At 49.1% G+C, this 24,122-nt stretch overlaps 2 protein-coding genes across 11 annotated transcripts; both read left to right on the top strand.

Moving 5' to 3' along the window:
* The first annotated feature begins 52 nt into the window (after positions 1-52).
* LOC114790286 (dentin sialophosphoprotein-like) lies at positions 53-2,778 on the top strand. Of its 8 annotated transcripts, XM_028980222.1 has the most exons (12): positions 53-899; positions 980-1,044; positions 1,124-1,153; positions 1,243-1,290; positions 1,383-1,415; positions 1,489-1,527; positions 1,598-1,648; positions 1,730-1,768; positions 1,844-1,888; positions 1,969-2,004; positions 2,161-2,214; positions 2,294-2,778. In XM_028980222.1, exons 1-12 carry the CDS (start codon positions 892-894, stop codon positions 2,545-2,547), a joined length of 702 nt encoding a protein of 233 aa, XP_028836055.1. In that variant the 5' UTR covers positions 53-891; the 3' UTR covers positions 2,548-2,778. The 8 variants fall into 8 exon arrangements, with proteins under 8 accessions (XP_028836055.1, XP_028836049.1, XP_028836050.1 ...); XM_028980216.1 differs by having other exon boundaries at positions 1,730-1,888; XM_028980217.1 differs by having other exon boundaries at positions 1,492-1,527; positions 1,730-1,888.
* A 5,430-nt stretch (positions 2,779-8,208) lies between these two features.
* LOC114790988 (maestro heat-like repeat-containing protein family member 1) lies at positions 8,209-24,121 on the top strand. Of its 3 annotated transcripts, XM_028981448.1 has the most exons (43): positions 8,233-8,341; positions 8,417-8,474; positions 8,630-8,775; positions 8,872-9,003; positions 9,099-9,261; positions 9,362-9,460; positions 9,536-9,687; positions 10,604-10,744; positions 11,620-11,712; positions 11,795-11,873; positions 11,968-12,081; positions 12,159-12,232; positions 12,301-12,423; positions 12,498-12,584; positions 12,655-12,799; positions 13,086-13,129; positions 13,241-13,382; positions 13,478-13,530; positions 13,609-13,716; positions 13,996-14,115; positions 14,920-15,042; positions 15,127-15,273; positions 15,422-15,448; positions 15,998-16,120; positions 16,197-16,276; positions 16,350-16,488; positions 17,191-17,286; positions 17,362-17,466; positions 17,556-17,691; positions 18,244-18,356; positions 18,998-19,150; positions 19,234-19,388; positions 19,450-19,615; positions 19,702-19,898; positions 19,974-20,111; positions 20,215-20,329; positions 20,409-20,555; positions 21,926-22,114; positions 22,209-22,358; positions 22,771-22,905; positions 22,971-23,073; positions 23,187-23,252; positions 23,341-23,417. In XM_028981448.1, exons 2-43 carry the CDS (start codon positions 8,453-8,455, stop codon positions 23,415-23,417), a joined length of 4,917 nt encoding a protein of 1,638 aa, XP_028837281.1. In that variant the 5' UTR covers positions 8,233-8,341; positions 8,417-8,452. The 3 variants fall into 3 exon arrangements, with proteins under 3 accessions (XP_028837280.1, XP_028837282.1, XP_028837281.1); XM_028981447.1 differs by having other exon boundaries at positions 8,209-8,474; positions 23,341-24,121; XM_028981449.1 differs by lacking the exon at positions 15,422-15,448 and having other exon boundaries at positions 8,209-8,474; positions 23,341-24,121.
* Position 24,122: the final 1 nt, after the last annotated feature.

The following is a 24,122-nucleotide window of genomic DNA, read 5'->3' on the forward strand; positions in this document are numbered from 1 at the left end:
TCGTTTTTTTGGGGTTTATTATAAAACTGCTGTGAAATATCCAGGATATTATTTGTAAGGAAACTGTTAGTTTTCTGTACACATAGATGACCTGGTGAGAACAGAACCGTTCACCTGCAGTCGGTCCCGGGCTGCAGAACAGAGAGCAGGTACCTTTTTTTTTCTTCTCTTTTTATTGTGTGTTCATATTTAACACTAATAGAATAACACAGAGAAATTATAAATATACAGGACAGGCACACAAACACTGGAACCAAGGGCAGTGAAGAACCTGCGGTGGAACAGGAACAGGGTGTGGTCTAAGAGGAAGGCCCGTTCGAAGCGAGTTTAGTCGTTTTTCGGTGAAGAAATAAGATTTGCGTTGAATTTATGCCCTTATGAATAAGGGTGGAGCAGGAACTGTGTGAGATGATAGCTTTGGATGTGAAGAGGGGGGTTGTGGTTATTGGAGACCTGAACGTTCTCGAGCAAGCTCCCACGGCATCTGCAGAAAGCCCATTTAGAAAAGGTTGAGGGTCACGTGACATGAGCTCGGGTGGAGATCTTTACTGCTGTGGGGCATCATTGTCCATGGCTGGTCAGCTGTGTCCACTGGAGGACCTTCTCGGGTTTTGGATGGGAAACGGTCACCCCTTCTCTCGTAGCCCTGAACCCCCACCCCCTGAAAGTCCAGAGCAGGAAGAGGCCGACGCCCTGAAGGCGTCCTATGATTGCCGCTCTGAATGAACAGACAGCAGGGCAGGGTACCTGAAGTCCTCCTGGTCGGGTTTCAGGTGTGACTTCAGAAGGAAGTGATGGCCGAGCGGGTGAGCAGGAGGCGTGAAGGGCTTCGTGTTTATAAGGCCGGTGGTCAGTAAGGACCTCCACAGGACATCGGGACACCAGGCCGCCATGCTGCTGTAAGTCAGGCTGCTATTTAGAACTTCTTTTAGAAGCAGCGTTTGAGACCAGAGTCTTTCTCTGACTTCTGAACCCGCAGGACGTCTCCGTTCACCACGCCGCTCCTCATTCTGCTGTCTGTGGTCACCTCAGCAACAGTGAAAGGTAACAAGGAAAAAACCACAAAGAGCGTCTGTCTGTCCTTCTGGCTGTGAAAAGCGTCTCACTGAAGTTCTCCTTTCAGACAGAAGAGCTTTGATTGACTTCCTGAATGGTGAGTGTCTTATCGCAAAATATATTCATTTTGTTACGTATGTTTAAATACATCTTAACTGATGAATTAAATGATAAATGATTGATTAGAAGCTCTGGACATGAGACTTCCATCTGATGGGCCCGAGGACATCACAGGTATTTATTTTTAGCTGCGGTGTGAGCTGCTCCCGACTCACACGCGTCACACGTTATAAAAACCATAAACCACACATTTCTGTTCCCTGCAGGTCCCGAGGACGGACCTTCAGACAGGCAGGAAGGTGGGTTGTGGGTGGAGTCTGGAGGGCTAGGGGGTGGGGTCTAATGATCACGCTCAGATGATTCTTCTTTCAGCAGTTTGTGGGACGTCCAGTCCACCTCAGCCATCTGAATGTAAGCAAGCAAGTGTGTGTGTGTGTGTGTGTGTATATACGTTTTACAGTCGTCTTTTCCCTTGCTGCAGATGGTGCAGGCGGGGCTTCCCATGACAGCAGCAACTCCGATGATGTCACAGGTCAGGATGTCACGGAGTGGGTGGGGTTGGTGGTGAATGGATGAAGGTGAAGTGACCCTCTGATTCTTTATGTTCCTGAAGGTGCTGAATCGGCTGAGAAGTCATCAGTAGAAAGCCAAGGTTTGCTCTCTGTTCATCCACTTGGTGGAGCTGCAGCTCGGTTCTTCATCGGAAATGCTCCTCTTGTCTTTATAGATTCCAGTGATTCCTTGAGGTCAAAGGGCAGAGGCAGATTGGATGGTGGGTTGAAATAGGACAGATTCGGTAGAAGATAAAAAACAAGCCAGACTGCAACTGACCCAGAGTTCTTGTTCCTGCAGAAACTCGCTCAGTGAACAAGGAGAACATCTCTGCTGGTTAGTGGGTTCCGTCAGGTTCTGAACCCAATGCTGATTGCTGTTATCATGTTCGAAATTGTGTGAAGATGGATAAACTTGCATCTGTATCAGCGTAGGATGGTCAGAACTTTTCGGAAGTTGACTGATGAAACCATGTTTGTGTTTGTCGTGAAGAACGCAGGAACAGTGCTGACGACACCGAAGAACCGAACTCTCCCGAACAGACAGGTTGGTGTTTCAGTGCAACTCTGTCTTCTGTAGTGATGTCCTGGTGAGAACGTTTTCTGGCAGTTGAATTTGGTTCCAGATTTAGGTTCAGAGGGCAGAAGCAGTGAAGAGGAGGAGGAGGACAAGAGGGAGGGGCTGAAGGAGGGACAGGCAGGAGGGGGAGGAGTCCGCACTCCGGAGGCACACAGTGAAGAGGCGGAGCCACGAGGTCGAGGGAGATCAAGGAGGAGGGAGACGGGCAGAGAGGATGACAGCGCCCCCCAGCACACGGACGTGGACACGGCGAGTGAGGAGACAAGTGACATGTCTCTCCACCCTGAGACTGGAATTTGAAGTGAAGAATTGCCCATAATTCCCAGCAAAGGCACCAGGAGAGCCCCAGAGCAATCAAACACAAGTGCAGTGGGCGGGGCAGACTTCATCGTCTAACAATGGACAACCAATCAAAAAGAAGCACAGTATCAGGCCGGTTTCACATAGATAGCTCGCTGTAACTCAGGTTGATGTTGAATGTGCAAAGATGGATTATTTCATTTGGACTTTTAATAAACTGCTTCCATTGCATTCCATCTACCTCATTATTTTTGTCACTGTCCATACACACACACACACACACACATGCAACATCCATAACATACATTACATAATATTCAGAATAGATCCCCACAACCAAAGATTCCAAAGAAAGAATTAACGGCTGTGAAAATAATACAGAGTAAAAAAATACAACGACTGGCAAAAACTTGGGTCTAGTGGTTAAATTCAAATTTTATTTGTCACATACATAGTCATTCACGGTATGATTTGCACTGAAATGCTTTTTGCGACTGCTACAGACCACAGTATTGCAAATGATGCAAGTATACAATGGAAGACAATATTTAAAAAATAAAAAAAATAAAGAGCAGTAAGTAAAAAGCGCAAAGTGATTTGTGCAAAGAGTCCAGAGTGATTGAAGGTGAAAGTGCTGGAGTGTGTTGGAGTTCTATGTAGTGTTGTTGTTGAGAGCTCGGACAGCCTGCGGGAAGAAGCTCCTCCTCATTCTCTCTGTGTTGGACTTCAGGGAGCGAAAGCGCTTCCCTGATCGCAGCAGAGAGAAGAGTCCATTGTTGGGGTGGGTGAGGTCCTTCACTGTCTTCCTGGCCCTGGTACAGCACCGCTTGCTGTAGATGGATTGAAGGTCAGGGAGCTTGGTACAGATGGTGCGTTCAGCTGATGGAACCACCCTCTGTAGGGCTTGACTGTCCTGCATGGTGCTGTTCCCGAACCAGGTTGAGATGTTTCCTGTCAGGATGCTCTTTATGGTGCAGGAGTAGAAGTGACAATCACTTCACTACTTTAATCTCATAAACCCATATTATATTTACACAGCGTCCTGGTATGCACCACAGAGAGAGGGAGGAGGAGGAGGTGTCTTCATGCAGCTCCATCACTACCTTTCTTCTGAAGACCTCCTCCCCTGAACTCCTCAGTTCATCATGCAGGATTCAGTTTCATGTCGAATAGACATGATCACAATCTCAGGGTGAGATTTAAATTTAAATGAATATATTCAAAAAATGCACAGTACACAGAACTCATGATGTCTTCTGTCAATGTCCTCTTCAGTGTACTGAGTGGAGTTCTCTGGAGAGGTGAATTTGTCACTCTTTGTTCAGAAAGACAGCAAACTCTCAATAAAACCAGACATAATGACAGTCCATCGTGTAGCCTTACACTGAAAAACCAGAGGAGTGGAAATAAACTCTGCTGCTGAAGACAAGACAACATGAAGAAACTAGAGAACCTGATTCAGTTCCACCACCAGTTCCACCCAAATCTGTCCATCTGAACTCCTGACACTCAACGCACACACACACGATACACTGATCTTCTCCATCTCCTCAGCCTGAAAGCCCCAAGGTGAGACGGTCGAAGGCTGATGAAGGTGGTGACAGAGTGACCTGGCTATTCTAATAACCCCGAGATATTCATTCCAGATGTTATAAGATTCTCCCTCCACTCTTTTTAAACATGTATCAGACTGTGTGGATAGAGGTAAATATGTTTTTATGAATGTGACATTAAAAGAACATCTGAAACGCGGATTCATGCTTTCTCTGTGAGTGTTACTGTTTCCATATCTTGTGTGTGTCTGCTCAGACAGAGCAGGCGTGTCTTGGTGGGTTGTTCCCTAGGTGTGATCCGGAGGGGCGTGTCTGGGGCGGAGACAAGGCAGGGACTCCCCGCCCCCTGTGACATGTAGCTTACATTTACAGCATTTACCAGACGCCCAGTCAGTAGTTACAGGGAGAGTCCCCCCCTGAAGGGTTAAGTGTCTTGCTGAGGGACACGATGGTAGTAGGTGGGATTTGAACCTGGGTCTTAGTAGCTGGTGGTAGCCCCATGTAGCTGGAAGGTGAGCCGCAGAATGTCCAACTTGGAGGGGATGGGTGAGGACGTGCCCCAGCACCACGAGAGGATGAAAGCCCTCCTCTTCAAGCTGCTGTATTCACTGGTGTCCAGATGGAAGGTCATGATGGCGGAGTCTAAACCACAGCTCTTCTCATCCTCTGAGGGGACATTTCCTACAGAGTGGATAGTGCAGGCATGAAGGAAGAGCCCAAAAGACGGAGGATTTACTCCGAACAGAGACCGTGGTAAACGTAGACAAACACAAGAGGGAAGTAATCAACAACAACAGGTCCATGGACCTCATGGACTCCATGGAAACGAACGGGGGCACCCGCCCAATGATCGGAACCCTGGCACTGTTGAGGAGGCTGGCTGGAGGTTTTCCTGTGTTCATCTTGTGGGGCTTCTGAAGATGTTGTTGCTCTGTAGTCCTCCTCATTTTGGCCCACTGTCTTCAGGGTGACCGGAGAACCCAGTTTTTATCATGAAACCAGTCACCAAGAGAAATCAGAAAAACTCTCCACTAACATTCCAGAAGAATCCTCAGTTGTGTTGAGTGTGGTTGGGTTTGGCCATCCAGATACAGGATACGGATGGACCTTGCCTGGATCACCAACTACCTCATGGACCGACCACAGTATTCCAGGCTGAGGAACATCTGACACTGTGCTCAGGCGCACAGGAGTGGTGCTGTCTCCTCTTCAGTTGGAACTCTGATCTCCTGATGTTCTCTCAGCTTACCTCTGAGTGAAATCACAGGTCTGGTGCTGCTGCTGATCGAGATAAATATTTTGTTGATAAAATCTGCTACTGGTGCAGATGATGTATGGAATTCACAAACTTAATACATAATAAATTTCAAATGTCTCTAGGACAGTTTCTGGAGAGGGACTGTCTTCCATTGAGCTTGGCCCTCCACGTGGTCTGTGTCCGAGATGTTACTACAGAAGCAATCAATTATTGTCCTATCAGAATGTTCGGAGGTTTGAAGAGAATTTGTCTTTTCCAGCAGATCTGTACAGTCTGACCACACCATGACCTGCTGAAGTGGATTTGACAGGCTTTAGACCTCCACGCTCCTCTCATGTTCCTGCACTCTCCTGTGCGGTCACTCCATGGGTTAATGAAAGATTCACCTTCACACAAGCTGGACCGGTTTGACCAGCTGGTTGCAGGTGCTGCCACGTTAAACAGGAGCCAGAGGTGAACGTGTGGAGCTGTCTGGACATTTACTACTGAGTAATAATCCAGTATAATGCAATGTATTTACAGTTGGGAAAACGTCCAAATTAAAGGCACCGGCTGCATCCCGATCCGATTTTTTTAATGTTATGTTTATTTCACAGATTTGGCAGTTTGCTGTGTGAGATGCACTCACTTCATTCATACACATGAACAGGAATCTCATCCAAATTCTAATAACCATTTCATAGAGACTGTGAAACGATGCCTTTATTCTGATACGGTCAGAGCTTCTCCTGTCTAGGTGCAAATAAAGACTGCCTGCATGGATCCAATTACAATCATACAGATCTCCTCGACAAAGTTCAGTAGCCTTAATATCCTTCTCCACCCTGAGTGTGTGCAGAAGGAGGTGTGACATGCATCTAATTCGCCAAGTCTGTCCACGCTCCCTCAGTCTGGTAACACGACAGGACCTGTCCCTATCGAGAACCCGGAAACGGGCAGGGAAGGTCATCACAGATCCCTCACACCCTGGACACAGACCTGCTGCCCTCTGGCAGAAGATACAGAATCCTGCACACCAGGAACACCGTCCTTCCCGCTGAACTGTCACACTGATAAACACCCACTTTAACCGCAACTGCACTTTATCTACACTCGCATTGTTTCTGTAATCTTTGCATTTTTCTTTTTTAATATCAAATTCATTCCTTGTATGTGTTCACTCACATACTTTGCCAGTAAACGTGATTCTGAACATGCATTGGTCAATGGTCAAATAGATAGAAAGATACTGTAGATTCTTTATTGATCTTTATTTTAAGGAGGACAGATGTTCATGTAGCCAATTAGAAGTATCTCTAATGAAAGATTCCAGTAGACCAGATCCCACTAACCATCAGCATGACAGCATGGCAGTATGGGCATAGAAAGTGGGTTTAAAAGTCGTCATATGGGACTGAAGAGGTGGACCTCAGCCGCACATTAGAGTTATGTTCTGTTGCATGTTTCAGATCCTTTTTTCAAAAAGCCTGTAGGTGGAGCTGCTTCATGTTCTTGGTGCCACAGTGCTTGTGTCATTCAGTTCTCCTTTCTGGGGGGGAACTGCTGGGGGGAAGAACATCTCTTTCCCACTTCATGTTCCTGTTCTTCCATCATCATGCCACCATTCATCAGATCTTGCTGGTTGTCTAGACTTCCTCAACCCGTGGATGTGGTCAGAGGAGTGTGCAGGAGAGATTTACATTTACAGCAGTTATCAGACGCCCTTATCCAGAGCGACTTACAATCAGTAGTGACAGGGACAGTCCCCCCTGGAGACACTCAGGGTTAAGTGTCTTGCTCAGGGACAGAATGGTAGTAAGTGGGATTTGAACCTGGGTCTTCAGATAATAATCACATCAGGAGAGAGCCAGAAGGTATAGGTTGATGGTGATGGGTGCAGGAGGGAAGTTCAGGGTTCTGATCTTTCACCTGCATGTGCGTCTATCCACCTTCTCAACAGATGAGGCCTGTATCAGATTCTTCATGAAGTGTGAACATCCAGAGCATAAATTCTGTCCTCTGCTACTGAAGAATCACAATCAAGTTCACAGTCAAGCCAGATACGTACAGTACAGGCCAAACATTTGGACACACCTTCTCATTCTATGTGTTTTCTTTATTTTCATGACCATTTACGTTTGTAGATTCTCACTGAAGGCATCAAAACTATGAATGAACACATGTGGAGTTCTGTACTTAACAAAAAGTGGAGACCTGGTCTCCACAGTCACCGGACCTGAACCCAATCCAGATGGTTTGGGGTGAGCTGGACCAACAAGTGCTAAACACCTCTGGGAACTCCTTCAAGACTGTTGGAGAAGCATTTCAGGTGACGACCTCTTGAAGCTCATCGAGAGAATGCCAAGAGTGTGTAAAGCAGTAACCAGAGCAAAGAAACTAGAATATAAAACATGTTTTCACTTATTTTTTGTTAAGTACAGAACTCCACATGTGTTCATTCATAGTTTTGATGCCTTCAGTACATCCAAGGAACCACGCACACTTGTAGCCAGAACTCTCACAAATCCGACAAGCAATTGTCTATTGAATGAAGCTTTTATGAAGCTTTAAAGTTTCTGAGATCAAAATATACTGTTTTACTTTAATAATCAATGGCACAATTTACTCCGCTGCCACAAAGCTATGTTTATAATATTATATTTTAAATATAGTTAAATACTATATTTCAGGTCCAAAATTGTTATTCCCAGGGATGCACCACATGCTGAACCATAAAAGCATTACTATGTGTTATTATTCCCATTCGTCATGAATAAAAAGCCATAAAAAAAGTTCCGTTTTCAGAAACGGGATTTAATAGGACGTCGTCACGCAAGATCCGGAAGTGACGCAGGGGCAGAGCGGGTCACGCCCACTCTGATACGTTCCTCCTGACCGAGGCACGTGATTAGGCGTGTTTACCTGCGGCGTGTCCCGACGAGGACAAGTTTACGGAGAAATTAGAGCGGCGTGTCTCGTCTTATCTCCCGTTTCCGGGGTGGAGGTGAGGAGAAACATCTCCCGCAGCTTCCGAATGGACGGCTCGGTCTTCACGCACTTCACCCTTTTACCCCGACAGCTCCGTCCGTCCGAGATGCGCTCCTAGAGCCGCAGGATGGAGGAGTGCGGAGTGGACCGTGAGTAACGTCTGCTTTTATTTCCCACCCACCCACTCCTGGATGCCGGGTTACGTACACACGGTGACACGTCACTGACGAGACCGGAAGTAGGGTTCCTACCTGGCCACGGACGTTGCTTCATGATGTAGAGCGTCTCGTGTCGTCCCTTCCAGAGGTCACGCTGGCACTGCTGGACGCAGCCAACGACAAGGACCCGCAGGTGCAGGAGCAGGTCAGGAAGTCCCTGCTGACCCTGGGGAAGCAGCAACCCGACGTGGTGCTCAACATGTGCCAAGACTACCTGGTCAAGCACCCCAAGGTCAGATGCTGTGTCCTGAGGGCAGGTTCTGGTCCTGGAAATGCATATCCATATTAATACGCAGCTGCTGAAATGATTGTGGACATGCCCTCCCAGCTGGTGGCCAGTCACAGGGTGGTCATCCTGCAGACCATCGAGCTTGTGGTGAAGAGCAGCATCAGCGAGGTCAGCTACCCCAGGATCAAGAGCATCATCTCGCTGGCCTCAGACGAGATGACCAGGTCGAAGGTGAGTTGCGGCGTGTTTCCTGTTCTGTTCAGAGTAGAAGATGAAACCGGGCAGGAAGCCCACAGCTAAGGGTCCATGTGACCTTGTGAGCACAGGAGGTCGTCCCTGACTGGCAGCAGGCCGCCAGCAACATCCTGGTTGCTGTGGGAAACAAGCACATCAACGACATTATGGAGGAGATCCTGAGCCGCTTCCAGCCCGGGGTCCTCCCTCACTTCTTCGTGGTGCAGACGTTGGCCAGTCTGTCCGACTCCAACGGTGAGGGAGATCCAGCATCACATGTCCATCACATGTTAAAGAGTGTAAAACGATCTCGTGGCTCGGGTATGAGAGTGACGCTCATTTTGATTTTTGCTAGTTTATGGCATGGTGCCCTTCCTCAACGCCATCCTGGGCACCATGCTGCCGATGCTGGGGATGGCCAAACAGGACAACATGAAGTGGGTCTTCTCCTCAGGTGGGATCACGCTTGGACTCCAGACCGGCCTGAGGTCGCCCGGCTCCCTGATCATTTGAATTATTAACCCCCCAGCTCTGGCGCACTTCTGTGAGAGCATTCTGGAGTATCTGGCCAACCTGGACAAGGCCCCCGACCCCACCGTGCGCAAGGACACCTTCTCCAGCGAGGTGTACGCCGCCTACGACATCCTGTTCCTCAGCTGGCTGCAGAGCCGGGAGGCAAAGGTACCCACGTGGCGTCCATTAGCCTAATTCGGTTAGTGCCGGAGCGTCCCCCTGTCTGAATAATTGGAGTCATGCGTCCAACCAAACGGCCTAAATGAGGTCAGCCCGGTGCTGCCCTCTGCTGGTGGGACTGATATTACTTTACTTTACTTTACATTACTTACAAGAGGACGACACCAGCAATTTGGTTTCTATAGACTTTGAGTCCTGATAAGGCCCAACTTGTCAGGAATAGAACATGCTGGGAATTGTTAAGTGCTGGATGAAAATATAATAATTTTGTGTGTGTGTGTGTTGGACTCGTCTGAAATACTTTTTGAACAAGTGGGTTTTCAGCTGCTTCTTAAAGGTGGTGGTAGTCTCGGCTAGTCGAATGGAGCAGGACAAGTTGTCCCACCAGCCAGGGACAAGAAAGGAGAACAGAGTTGACTGGGATCGGAGACCCCGTGAAGAGGGGATTTTCAGTCTTGTTTCGTGTGCAGATCTGAGAGGGCATGCAGGAGTGTATCTAGTAGTGTGTTGGTGTAAGAGGGAGAACTTCCATTTACAGCCCTGTAGGCAGCATCAAGGACTTAAACTCGATGTGAGCAGCTACCTGGAGCCGGTGCAGAGAGGTGAGAAGAGGCGGGACGTGGGGGTGTTTCGGCTGGTTGAAGATGAGACGGGCTGCCACGTTTTGGACCATCTGGAGGGGTTTTATGGTGACTGCAGAAGCTCCAGCCAGGAGAGAGTTACAATAGTCCAGTTTAGAGATGACCGTTGCCTGGACGAGGAGCTGCGTAGTCTGGGTGGAACTGATTTTTAAAAAAATGCATCATTTTGGGCCTCCAGACTGTTGATTGTATAATTCATGTAAACTGAAGTGTGATGGGCACCATGTTGACCTCCGACCTCTCGTCTTTTGTGTTGGGCACAGCTGCGACTCAGTGTGGTGGAAGCCCTGGGCTTCATGAGTCACCTGCTGGCCCGTGACAAACTGGAGGAGCAGCTGCCCAAACTGATACCTACCATCCTGTCCCTCTACAAGAAGAACCCGGAGCACTACGTCATCAGCAAGGTGAGGCGCCTTCCTGTCTACCCGCACCTCATTATAATGCTCAGAGGTGGCCAGAGTAAGATTTTACTCATGTGTGAGTAGTGTTTCTCAAAAATAATAATACGTGGGGCCTAGCGGTTAAGGAAGCGACCCCGTAATCAGAAGGTTGCCGGTTCGAATACAAAGCACCGTGCCCCCACACTGCTCTCCGGGGCGCCTGTCATGGTTCCCACTGCTCACCAAGGGTGATGGTTAAACATTTAGTTCCTAATAATATTATAGTGTGATATGTAGTAATTAATGGACTAAATGTGTACAAACTATCTTACATACAGTACAGGCCAAACGTTTGGACACACCACTTCATTCAATGTGTTTATTTATTTATTTATTTATTTTTATTCTTCATGACCGTTTACATTCATAGTTTGATGCCTTCAGTGAGAATCTACCAATGAGCACATGTGGAGTTATGTACTTATGTCCGGTGACTGTGGAGGTCAGGTCTCCACTTTTTGTTAAGTACATAACTCCACATGTGTTCATTCATAGTTTTGATGCCTTCAGTGAGAATCGACCAACGTTAGTGACTAGTTGCCCAGTGTAGCAGATTTAGAGTAGAGTTTCTTATTCACAAAAGTACTCATAAAGTACATTTTTTTTCAAAAACTAAATGAATCTGAGTAAAGTACCCACTTTGGCTTTTTAGGGTCATTTGAGCTTTGATAGCTATGGTGTGTGTGTGTGTGTGTGTGTGTGTGTGTGTGTGTGTGTGTGTGTGTGTGTGTGTGTGTGTGTGTGTGTGTGTGTGTGTGTGTGTGTGTGTGTGTGTGTGTGTGTGTGTGTGTGTGTGTGTGTGTGTGTGTGTGTGTGTGTGTGTGTGTGTGTGTGTTCAGAGTCTCTGCCAGGTTCTGGATGCATCTGTGAACATGGGAAGCCGTGTGCTGGAGACACAGATGGACACTCTGCTCCTGGCTCTCCACCAGCAGGTAATAAACATTTCCCATGATGCATCCAGAGTGTTCACACACAGACACCCACTCTTGGCTGATTGGTTCTTTTCCTCTGAAGGTGTGTGTCCCTGTGGACTACAGCAACCCACCCACTGTGAAAAACCACAATGAGGTGTTGAGATGCTTCACTATTCTGGGTGGGTACCATCAGAACCTCAGCAGAACCAATCAGCTCTCTGGAGAATTGTGTTGTTCAGCATTTACCCCACCGTCTTTCTCATGCTCCTTCAGCCACCACCTTCCACGACCGCCTCTTGGTGTTTGTTCTGCAGAAGCTGGAGAACAGCAACGAGCGGAACCGAGTAGGTTCCCTCGCCGTTCTCCGGCACCTCATCAACTCATCCGGTAAGAGCTGCTGACATGAAGAACGTGGCCCCTCCCTGAAACTCCACGTCTGTAACCATCCAGTTGTCCCGTTCCAGCTTCCATTATGGAGCCGAAGAAGCTCCTCATCCTCGCCAGCGTCCGGCAGCCGCTGAGCGACCACAGCAACAAGGTACCGCCCACCGGCAGGAAGGGGAGGAGTTAAGTAGCGGCCACATCTGAACTGAGCGTGCGTTCCAGGTAAAGAAGATGCTGGTCCAGGTGATCAGTGCCATGGCTCACCATGGTTACCTGGAGCTGGAGGGCGGCGACCAGTTGGTGCGCTTCATCGTTCAGCACTGCGCGCTGCCCGACACCGTTCCGGTACGTCCGCGCCGCGCGTCTCCGTCCACTTCCTGTCGGGGTGACCGCGGTGACGCTTGTTCTGTTGGCTGCAGCGAGGCGAGGTGACCGACGAGGCGCTGAGGAGCATGTGTGACAGCACCCTCCACCTGTTCACCACCACCGTGGGACAACTGACCGACGTGAGTCCGCGCGGTCCGGGGGACGGAAGCGTCACCGTCGCCCTCACTGCCGTCCCTCTGCACTCTTCAGGTCCTGTGGCCGATGCTGGTGGGATACCTGACGCCGCTGCAGTACTCCAGCGCGACCACGCCCCTCTGCAAGAGTCTCATTCTGCTGGCCAATAAGAAGCGGGCGGCGCAGGAGCCCGGTTACATCATCGACTTCGGCGCGGACGGTACGACCGGTTTGGTGTGGGTTACACTCATGTGGTGGCCTAGCGGTTAAGGAAGCGGTAATCAGAAGGTTGCCGGTTCGAATCCCGATCCGCCAAGGTGCCACTGAGCAAAGCACTGTCCCCACACACTGCTCTCCGGGCGCCTGTCATGGCCGCCCACTGCTCACCAAGGGTGATGGGTTAAATGCAGAGGACGAATTTCACTGTGTGCACCGTGTGCTGTGCTGCTGTGTATCACATGTGACAAACACTTCACTTTTAATTTATAATTTTTTTTATCCCTCAGGCACCAGTCTCCCGACGCCGCAGGTCCTGATGATCCGACTGTGGGTGAGTGATGTTGGGGGCAAGGCATTATGGGAGATGAGTGTTTCAGCCACGCCCGGTCTGAATAGTCCAGATAGGACAATGCTGGCTGAACAAGGTGCGTGTGCAATACAGGTGAACGCCGCCTTCCCATTCCGGTGTCGGAACCACGGAGCTCCGTCCCTCAGCCTCCTGCTGGCTCTCGCGCCCAGTTTCCACGCCAACGCCGAACAGGTGTGGCAGAGGGAGATTCCTGAGCTGCTCGCCAGTCTGGAGGGTAAAGATCACCTCAAGCTGCATTCTGCTCGGGTTCAGATGCATAAATCCAGAGTAAAAGTGGACCTGTGCGTTTGTGTCTCGCCGCCTCTGCAGAACCCACCGCGGAGAACTTCCAGAAGAAGCAGTGGGACGAGTGTCTTCTGAAGGTGGGCCCAGGCCTGTTTGCTGTTCGCAGTTCTCCTGGGCGGAGCGTTCTGCTCATGCCGCTCCGTTTGTGGTTCCAGCTCCTGTCTGGAACCCTGGTGGCCCTTGATGACGACCGGTGGTGCTGTGAACTGGCGGCCCAGGCCACCCGCTACCTCCCGACCTACAACAACGCGCTGGAGGAGAAAGTTAGTGACGAGTGGGCGGGGCCAGCAGGAAACATCCATTTACGGCATTTATCAGACACCCTTATCCAGAGCGACTTACAATCAGTAGTGACAGGGACAGTCCCCCCCTGGAGACACTCAGGGTTAAGTGTCTTGCTCAGGGACATGATGGTAGTAAGCGGGATTTGAACCTGGGTCTTCTGGTTCACTAGGCCACCACCATCCAAGGTGGCATATGATTTGCTGTAGGTGGTAAAGAAAGAAGACCATGTTCTTGTTCCGTTGTCCCCCGTTCTGCAGAGCTTTCTCTACAAGTGCATTGGTGTGACGCTGCAGCGGTGTCACAACAAGGAGGTGGTGAAGAAACAGCTGCAGGACGTCCTCATCAGCGCGCGGCACACCGACGCCATCGAGAGAGCGGTAAACTGCGCTGCCACGTGCTTTACATCACCCGGCTGTGTACACTCGGACCGGATCTGCTGAGGGACAGCAGAGCTGGGAGCCTTCACTGGTCTCACGATTCGATTAACTACGATTATCAGTGCACCGATCATCGATGCGTCCCATCCATTTTTCACATTATGTCTTTGTCTCAGAACAGAGAAATACCCACCCCTCCCTGCAAGGCTTTTGTACATTAAAATTAATAAAGGATCAGAAGATGATCATGTATTAACATTTTACAAAAACAAACCACAACAACAATAAAAAACCCGCCGTAGACTTGCAGGTTCCATCCTGCAAGGCAAGAAATGGCGGTCCGGTAGTTTAAAGTTTCGAGCAGCGCGCTCTTATACTGTGAAGTGAAAAGTGACTTTTTTTTTCATTATGAAATTAAAGAAGCGGCCCCGTAGTCAGAAGGTTGCCGGTTCGAATCCTGAGCCGCCAAGGTGCCACTGAGCAAAGCACCGTCCCCGGGCGCCTGTCATGGTGCCCACTGCTCACCAAGGGTGATGGTTAAATTTGTGATGGTGATGGTTTCACCGTGTCACCGTGTGCTGCGCTGCAGTGTTTCACAATGACAGTCACTTCACTTTCATCGAGCAAGTGCCACTGAAAACGGCACAGCAAAAAAACGCGCCAGAGGGCGTTCGCGTCGAACTCAGATCAGGCCGCCACCGTCGCTACCGGCACTACGTCTTAACTAGAAAACCACCAGACAACGTCATTACGAGATCAGTGCAGAATCGTCCACGTCTGCGTTTCACCGCTCCTGTTTCGCAGGGAGTTGCGATGGGCGTCGGACTTTGCGCCAGCAGCCATCTGGATGGGACGCTGGCTAAACTGGACGAATTTGGGAAATCCGATGCCTTTAAGAAAGCCTCTGGGATTTTCGGCCTCCTTAAAGTAGGTTCCTCATACGAAGTGACTCCCCTTCAGACACACACACACACATATATATGTATGTTCCTCCTGCTCTGTGTGTTTCAGGACAAGAGTGAGGTGGACGTGGAGAAGATGAAGAGCACACTGATCCTCTGCTATGGTTACGTGGCGCTGCACGCCCCGGAAGATCAGATCCTGCCCCGCATGGACACTGACATCTTGCGCAACATCAGCAAGCACTTCAACACAAAGGTGCGTACGGACGAAGAGGAGGAAGATGGGTTCCATACTCATTCCCTCCGAAAGGACCTGCTGTGTATATCCCAACCCTCCAGGCTTTCATGTCCATGGTTTCTTGTCTGGAGTCTGTTAAAATGCTTCTTACTTTTATGTTGTGCAGGTTCTGGGGATAAAAGTAGAGACCAAGGTACTGTGACAGGAACCCGACATCAGGAGCATTTCCACTTTACCTCCTCAGCTTTCTGTTTACTGACCTTCTGAGACTTGATTGACTGATTAATCGATTGATCATCTGCCCTGTGATGAGCGATCTGAGCTGAAGGCTTTCTCAGCGCTCTGTCTTTCAGTGTCCTCAGATGTTCTGAAGGTGCTGTGTACTAACATTTTCTTCTGACCTAATGACCGCATTCACCCCAACGTCCGGCTTCTTTGCAGGTCTTTCCTCTGGCCTGCCTGTCTCTTCCAATCACCTCCGCAGGTCCAGAATAGGTTCCTTCTCACCTAAAATCTCTTTAATCTTCTTCAGCTCTGGTTGTGGACGCCAGGGGTTTTATCCCTGTTGCCCGACCAATGAAAGCTTCTTTGTGCTGTGCTGGAAACGTGTGCTGGTCCTTCCCTGCTGCTCTGGTCTTGGGTGCATGTGTGGTTCTGAGGAACGCTGCCTGTGTGCGTTTTGGACTCCTCTGTCTGAGTTAAAATGTCCAGGTCAGTTTGAGCCTGTGTGTGTCCCTTGCAGGACCTCACCTTAAAGCTCAGCCTGATCCAGAGTGTGGGTCTGATTGCAAAGGCCATCAGTTCGGGCGCCGGCAGACAGGGCTACCTGTTCACCCGCAAGCAGGAGCTAATGGGAGTCATGATGGTCAGTAGATGGACGGGTGGTGGCCGCGCTGCAGATTGAGGTCATTAAAGGGCTCATTTCCCATCGTGCACTGCAGGATTTTATCAAGGCGGAGCCTAACGATGCCATGCGGACTCCGGTGCGCCATCTTGCCATGACGACGTGTGCCAACCTCATGTATCCTTCCTTCAGAGTGCTAGCAGCAGTGGTGAGGCAGGGGCCAGTTTTGGTCCTTGATTAACCGGGTCAGTAACTTGGACCCACCGCTGGCGGAGAGCGAGACGTTTGACGTGCTGCGAACGTGTCTGAACGGCATGTTCGCACTGCCCCCGGTGGACGCAGCCGATCGCGCTAAGGACGAGGAGTCGCTGGAGCCACAGCAGAAACAGGTAGTGACCGTCACCGGACCACAGCCGTCTAGCTGCCTGTGGCCTGACCCTCTAACACAGGCAACACAGGCAAACGTGAAGAGCGCCATCCATCCAGGGGGCGCCATAAACGGGGGAAGGAAAAGAGTGTAGCATGCCACGATTCTTATTAATGTGCCTTAATATGACTAGAACAAGCCAGCTTAGCAAAGCTAAGTTAAGTTGTAGTAGTCGTATTGATAATAATTATACGTTATAAGTTTCCTATGCCACCGTGCTGCCCCCTGTCTTCTCGTGTAGTAAAAAGGTATAAAAGGCGGCGTTCTGAATGCTTCCTGACTTATTGGTGTTCTGCTTCCCCCACCCCTTACATACTCTGTGCCTGTACCTGGTCCCCCCAGCAAGAAAATGGCTTGACACAACCCTGTATGCAAGGGGCCGCCACAGTGGGGCCAGCGGTGGCCTAGCGGTTAAGAAAGCGGCCCCGAAATGAGAAGGTTGCCGGTTCGAATCCCGATCCGCCAAGGTGCCACTGAGCAAAGCACCGTCCCCACACACTCCTCCCCGGGCACTCGGGGTGATAGTAAAATACAGAGGACACATTTCACTGTGTGCACTGTGTGCTGTGCTGCTGTGTATCACTTTCACTTTAAAAATCTTCCCTAGGGCTTAAAAATATTTTTCGGGCCAGGCCTGATCCTCTAACCGCTTCCTGTCTGGCAGGTTCTATACTCCGAATCGTTCACTGCTCTTCATGAGCTGCTGAGGAACGTTCTGGCCAAAGACCTGAGCCCCGACGGACTACAGATGGCGTTTAAGGTGAGTGCCCCACCCTCGGGGGTGTGGCCTGTCCAGAGTCCATGTCACTGAGTCCATGTTGCTCGTCACCCTCAGCACATCGAGTGCTGGCTCAGCTCTGGGCAGGAACATGAGCGGGAGAGGGCAGTCTGGACCATGCTGGACATGCTGCGCTTCTACCTGGACAAACTCATCGTGAAGGTGGGTGTGGCCCGAACAGCATATATGTGGGGGGTAAATGGTTTGAATGAGGAATGGCTTTGATTTTGTGTGTGTGTGTGTGTGTACAGAACATGGTGACCTTCCATAACCTGGGTGCCCTCCTGGGCCGCCTGGCCCCGCGCTGCACCGACCCATTAGCCAGTGTGAGGAAAGGCGCGGTCAGCTGCATTTACACCCTGTTACACATTCAGCTGCGTTATGAAGGTAAAGATCTCACTGGTACCATACCATACCTTATTTATTTATAAAGCTCTTTAACACGACAAAGGAGCTGATCAAAGTTCTGTAGATTTAGAATAAATTACCAGGAACAGGACAGACATGGACAAAACGTTCCTTAAAAATAAAGAACAAAAGAAAACAATAAAATAAAACATGCAGCAATTTGAATTAAACAAGGGGTCGAATAAAACAGAGAATATTTCAGACAACATATTAAAAGAGTTAAGAAAGGACTGCATAAGAACACTGTACAAGAACCTGGGTTAAAAGCCAGGGTGTAAAAGTGAGTTTTTAAACGAGATTTAAACGCAGTGATTGACGGCGCCTGTCTGACACTGATTGGCAGGTCGTCCCATAGACGTGAGTGATTTTAAAACTAAATAAAATAATTTAAAACACGGACAGGGAGCCAGTGAAGTGAGGCTAAAATGCTTGGCTGATTTAGTAGAACAGATGATCTTGGTTTTTGGTTCTCTCCAGAGACACTGTCCCCCCCAGTGATGGCCTGTTGTCTTCCGCTGGTTCTCTCTGCAGGGTTTGCACTGGACTACAGTGACGACACTGTGGAGAGTCTGATTGACCTGAGAGAGAAGCTGAGCAACCCTGACCACACGGTCCTGTACAAGACCTGCTCCGACCTGACCAAGGTCCGTTTCATTGGACAGAATGGACTTCTAATGCTGGTCCTCTCAGTTGATGGCAGACAAGCAATTAAAAGACTTAGGCCCTGTCCACATGAGAGTGTTTTTCTCTGAAACAGGAACATTTCCAGGACCCAGAACAGTTATTTAGTAAAACGGGTTCCAGGGTGAACCTTGTCCAACCTCCAACCCGACTTTTAACCCCGAACGTGTCCTACATAGAACGTCAGATTAAATGTTGATGGTTGTGCTGCAGCAACTGCGATAAATCCTCTCTACGCTGCACATTTGTAATGGAAAGAGGAGACTGGAGAACAACGACATATTTAAGCCACCACGGAGAAGATCTAGACACCAAACAAGGAGAGCAGGGAGTTACATCGCCACCTACAGGTGTGTGTGTGGGGGGGTTAATCGACGATCATGACCTTCTCTATGTGGAAAAGCTGTTTTAGAGAAAAGTGTTTTCGTCTTGATGGGGCCTTCAAGTCAGGTGGAATAAATAAGTCTGTCTTTGTTCTCTTCTCAAATGTTCTATAATGTATCAGTTCCATTAGATCACCTTCTCTGAGGAGATCCCTCCTGTAATCGATTCTCTTCTTCTTGTTATATAATTCTCCAGCATTTCTCTCGGTTCTCACTGTTAGATCATCAGTAAGCGGCTGCCACAGCAGCAGCTCAACACGCTGCTCTTCATGCTGTTTGAAGGTCTGGTTGACTCGCAGTCCAACTGCGCCCGGGCGTCCAGCGTCATCCTCAACACCCTGCTGAAGAGTCGAGGGGCGGGGCTTCAGGACCTGGTACCTGTCCCCATGACTACATGTCATTAGGAGCTTTTCGTCATTGGTCTGCAACTGATGGCGCCAATGTTGCATCTCTGCAGGTTCCAGAGATTCTGGAGGTTCTCCACATTAGGCTTCAGGTGATCTCTGAAGAGCAGGTGAAAGTGGGCGTGGCCCAGGCTGTCCTCATCCTTGCCAGCCAGCACCTGCAGACGGTTATCAACACCCTGATTTCCTACCCGCTGCCGTTTGACAGGTGGGGGACACACGCGAGGGTGATATGAGCATGTGCATGTTCTGATATGATCTTTTCATAGCTGGAGCTGCGAGATGTGGATCGCTCTGGGCGCTGACAGCACCATCGCATCTCAGATCATGGAGATGTTGGTGGAGAAGCTGGCGGTCATGGTGCCGTATGTGGACAGGAAGGAGTCCATGCTGAGGCCCGGTCAGACCAAAGTGGCCACCAGCCCCCCGCTGGCCGTGAGTGGAACTGCGGCGCCCAGAATCGGTACGAACCCCCGGTAGACGTGTGTGTTGACGCGTGCGTGCTCGTGAATGTGTGTCAGATGACGTGCGCCCTGCGGGAGCTGATGATGAACGGCCAGTCGGCGGAGGCGGTCCTCTCCCTGTTCACCCCGCTCTTCTGCGCGCTGCTGGTGCGCGTCGGCTCCAGTGTGGGCGTCCAGGTGCCTAAAGACTTCAACAGCAACAGCCTGTCCCCCGACAGGAAGAGGGGGACAACGGCCAACGTTGACGTCTGCGGGTGAGTCGGGACTCGTACTGGCCGCCTTCCCGGGAGGTCAAACCGCCGATTATCTAGAATGAACTTTGACCACAGGGTGGCCGTGGATGCGCTGAGGATCCTGCTGGCCCGAGCACAGCTGGAGGATGTGGTCAACAGGCTGGACCAGGAGGGGGCGTGGGAGCAGATAAGAGACCCCCAACAACACATTTCTGGGGTCACGCTGCTGTCCAGGTGACCAGCCAGTTCTGCACCCCGGCATTTTCCCCTGTTTTGGGCACAGTTATTGCCCCGCCCACTTTCTTTTTGTCTGTATTAAAGATCCTGCCTCCTGTAGGGCGATGGCCAAACTGTCTGGCCCCCGTCTCCCGGCCATCGTGGAGAACTTGAGCCCGTGTCTCAACAGCACGTATGAGTGCCAGAGGACCACCATCACGGCCTTCTTCTCCGAGGTCCAGAACGCATCTCAGATCTCTGCAACAAGCATTGCCAAGACTTTTACTTACTCTGGGTGTGTGTGTGTTCTCCCAGCTGCTGAACCATCATGTGGTGACAGAGCTGATGATGATGGATGTTCTGATGAACAGCATGATGGAGCGAATCTCTGACCCGTGCAGCACGGTGCGCATGTTGGCCATTCGGGGTCTAGGCAACATAGCTGTGGGCTCACCTGAGAAGGTAAACCAGTCCGTCCCAACTGCTCTAAATGTTCTCAGTTAGGCTTTTGATTGTCATTGTGAAACACAGCACCACAGCACACAGTGACATATCAAAAAATGTCTCACCCTTGTTGAGAAGTTGGCAGCCATGAAAGGCACCCGGGGAGCAGGGTGTGGGGACGGTACCTTGATCAAGGGGACCTCAGTGCCACTTTGGTGGTTCGGGATTTGAACCTACAACCTTCCAGTTATGGTTCTGCTTTCAGTGACAATTTTTGAATCATGATTGGTGGGGTCACCTAGAACATATAGGACAGCAAGCTACTTTTAAAAGTCAAACTGGTCTATGTATATATTTCAAATGCTAAACGTGTATACAGTACAGGCCAAAAGTTTGGACACCTTCTCATTCAACGTGGTTTCTTTCTTTTCATGACCATTTACGTTGGTAGATTCTCACTGAAGGCATCACAACTATGAATGAACACATGTGGAGTTCTGTACTTAACAAAAAGTGGTGACCTGACCTCCACAGTCACCGGACCTGAACCCAATCCAGATGGGTTCTACTGTGCTGCTGTGTTTCACAATAACAATCACTTTACTTTCACTTTTTCACTTTTCACCTTCATCTATACAACACACATTCTATCTATTGCAGTTGTTTTCTGCGCCAAAATGGTACCATTTGCTTGTCTGTTTCTTGTAGACCAACAGAACTGACAGTACAGTTTCCACTCCGCCATACGTTTTATTCAGCGTGTAGTGGGAAGCAATGGTTAAAAGTGCTGGATGCTGCAGTTCAACTCACTGCCAGCAGGGGGCAGGTGGCCACTTTCTGTCAAACAGTGCTGGATGCTTCACTATAGCTGTTTTTGGTGGCCCGCTTAATATTAGTTTTAGTCTAATCTTTGCAACCAGCTGTCAATTTAGTTTTTATTAGTCTTAGTCATGTCCAGACTTGTTTTAGTCAAGTCAAATTTCAGATGACTAAAGTTCACAGCATTTTAGTCTTGTTTTAGTCAGAATTATCCATGAATATTTTAGTTTTAGTTTTATGAAAATGATTTTTTTTTTAGTAATGCAATTCTAGTCAATATAGTACAAGGACCGAGTAGAACAGACAAAAAAATATATTATAAAGTATTTTATTCAACAAAATATATAATTAATTATAGTCAAAATATATAATTCATTATCTCATGACCAGTATTTATGTCTCATTTATGTTGACAAAGATATTTTGTCATAAATTTAGTTGACGAAAACTACATTCTTGAGCCAGTGATCCAGAGAAGCTATAAAATTCTGGTTAGACTGATATCAAGTCTATGCTGATGATTGATGATTTTAGGTGTCGGTTGTGGGTGTGGCTTCTCCTCTGCTCAGGTAAACAAATATGCCAAGGAGCTGCTGGCAGCGATGAGCTCTGGGATGGAGGAGAAGGACGACCCTGGAAAACGCATCACGCTGGAGGCCATGTCGGGCTTGTCCAAAGTGCTGCTCTACCTGGACCAGAAGAACGTCCACCTACTGGTCGTCTACATCTTCATGAAGATTAAACCATTCCTGGAGAACGTAAGACTCCTGCAGCCGCAGCTCTTTTTGCACACGGGAATGTTCCTTCTGTGCTGGTATCTCAGGGCACCTGCCTGGTCTCTCTATGTTGCAGGATAATGATGAAATACGCTGCGCTTCCATCATGCTCTTGGGGAACTTGTCCAAATTTGGTTGTGGGGAGCCGGTTTTCAAAGACCAGATTCACAGCGTCTTGGTCAGCCTGCTGCTGCACCTGACTGACCCCAGTCTACAGGTGGTCAAGGTGAGTCTCCTGCAGCCTTCGATGGTGTGTCTGAGTGAGCCGAGATGCGTTCGATTCAGAAGTGGACTATTCCGTTCCCTTCCTCTTTTTTTTAAAAATTATTACATTTTTTGTTTGTTTTTGATTTATTTATTTGTTTGTTTGTTTATTTCTCGTTCGAAATGAACGCTTGATGCTGTTGAACGTTCGGCGGGATTTTGGGGGAAATCGACGTCTAGAAAAGGTTGCTCCACAAACGGCAGAAATACGCCTGGTTCAGACGTCCATGTGGACAAGACCTTAACTCTCATCTCGTATTTGAAAGTCATGTAGAAAAATGGTGGAATTCATCGATAATCGTGATTGAACCAAATTGTGAGACCAGCGAAGGTTCACGCCTCTACTCGCCCGACACTTTTCTTGCTGGTTCCAGGCGTGTAAATACGCCATGAGGGTCTGCGCTCCTGTGGTGGGCTCAGAGAGGATCAGTGGCATGTTCCAGAAGCACATTCACGAGGACAAGGCCCTGCACTATGGGGAGTTCATCAACGACCTCACCAAGTACATCGTGAGTGACCACAAGAGCATTGTGGGTAAAGATCTGTTCGCTTGTGAGTGATGGCGTCGTTGCAGGTCCAGGATTTCCCAGGGATGCTGAACTTTTACCACATCACCGTGCTTCAGTTCTTCAAGAGCAACTGGGCTGAGATCCGTGCCAGCGCTGCTATGTTCATCGGTAAAACACACACACACACACACACACACACACAGTCTTGATGCTGCTGTCTTGATGTTTAGATGCTGGTGTGCTGTTTGTACATCATCATTGCTTCTGATGTTCTTCACTAGGGTTCCTGTTGGGTAACCTCCCCATGGACCTCTTCACCCACATCAACATGGGCAGTGTTACCAAAGGTGTGTGTGTGTGTGTGTGTGTCTGATATATGCTGTAAATGTGTAAATATGAAATGTCTCTGACTGTGTCTCTCTGTCCATCTCCCAGGTCTGGTGATGTTACTCCAGGATCCAGACCCCATGGTGCGAGTAAAGGCAGCCGAGGCAATGGGACAGTTCCACTGAGGCCTGGCGCCTGTCACTATAGCAACATTCATTTCCTGCATGGGGTGAAGACTTATCCACCAGTCACACCCGAATTAGGATTTTAGACCAAAGACGAGTTCTATTTGAAATTCATTGCCAATCAGCCAGAGGGTCCACAGACGGAAAACAAGGACTCCTGCTGTGTGTGTGTGTGTGTGTGTGTGTGTGTGTGTGTGCAGAAATCAGGTTTACATTTATGATCTGAAGACATAGATCAGTGATCAGTGACTGTTCTTCAGCCTCCATCTCTTGTAAAACAGATGTTGGCTTTTTCCTGGACGACCTTTTTGTTCCTGTGGGGTTCTAGCACCTCATGCTCAGTGTTCTTCAGCCAGACCTGCTCGGTGATGGTCTGCACTGTCCACATCTGGTTATTCCAGTTTCCTGCAGAGCCACACTTCAGAGTGCCAACATTCTTGAACACTTGAACATTCGCTCCTTCAAACCATCTCCTTCAGACATTTCCATATCAGATGTTTAGTCTTGGTTCAGGGTTAATCTGAGCAGTGTGTGTGTTTTTAGTAGAGAATAAATGGCACCTGTTAAAGGAAAGTAATATTGTGATGATGATGATGACTTGTGTCCTCGGACTGTTCTTATTTTCTAACGGTACGCCTTGACCTATGTGAAGGGGACCACATTACTGTTCTTTTAAGTTCATCATTAAAGAGGTTGTACTCAAAG

Source organism: Denticeps clupeoides, chromosome 5 (genome assembly GCF_900700375.1).
Source record: "Denticeps clupeoides chromosome 5, fDenClu1.1, whole genome shotgun sequence".
Taxonomy (NCBI): Eukaryota; Metazoa; Chordata; class Actinopteri; order Clupeiformes; family Denticipitidae; genus Denticeps; species Denticeps clupeoides.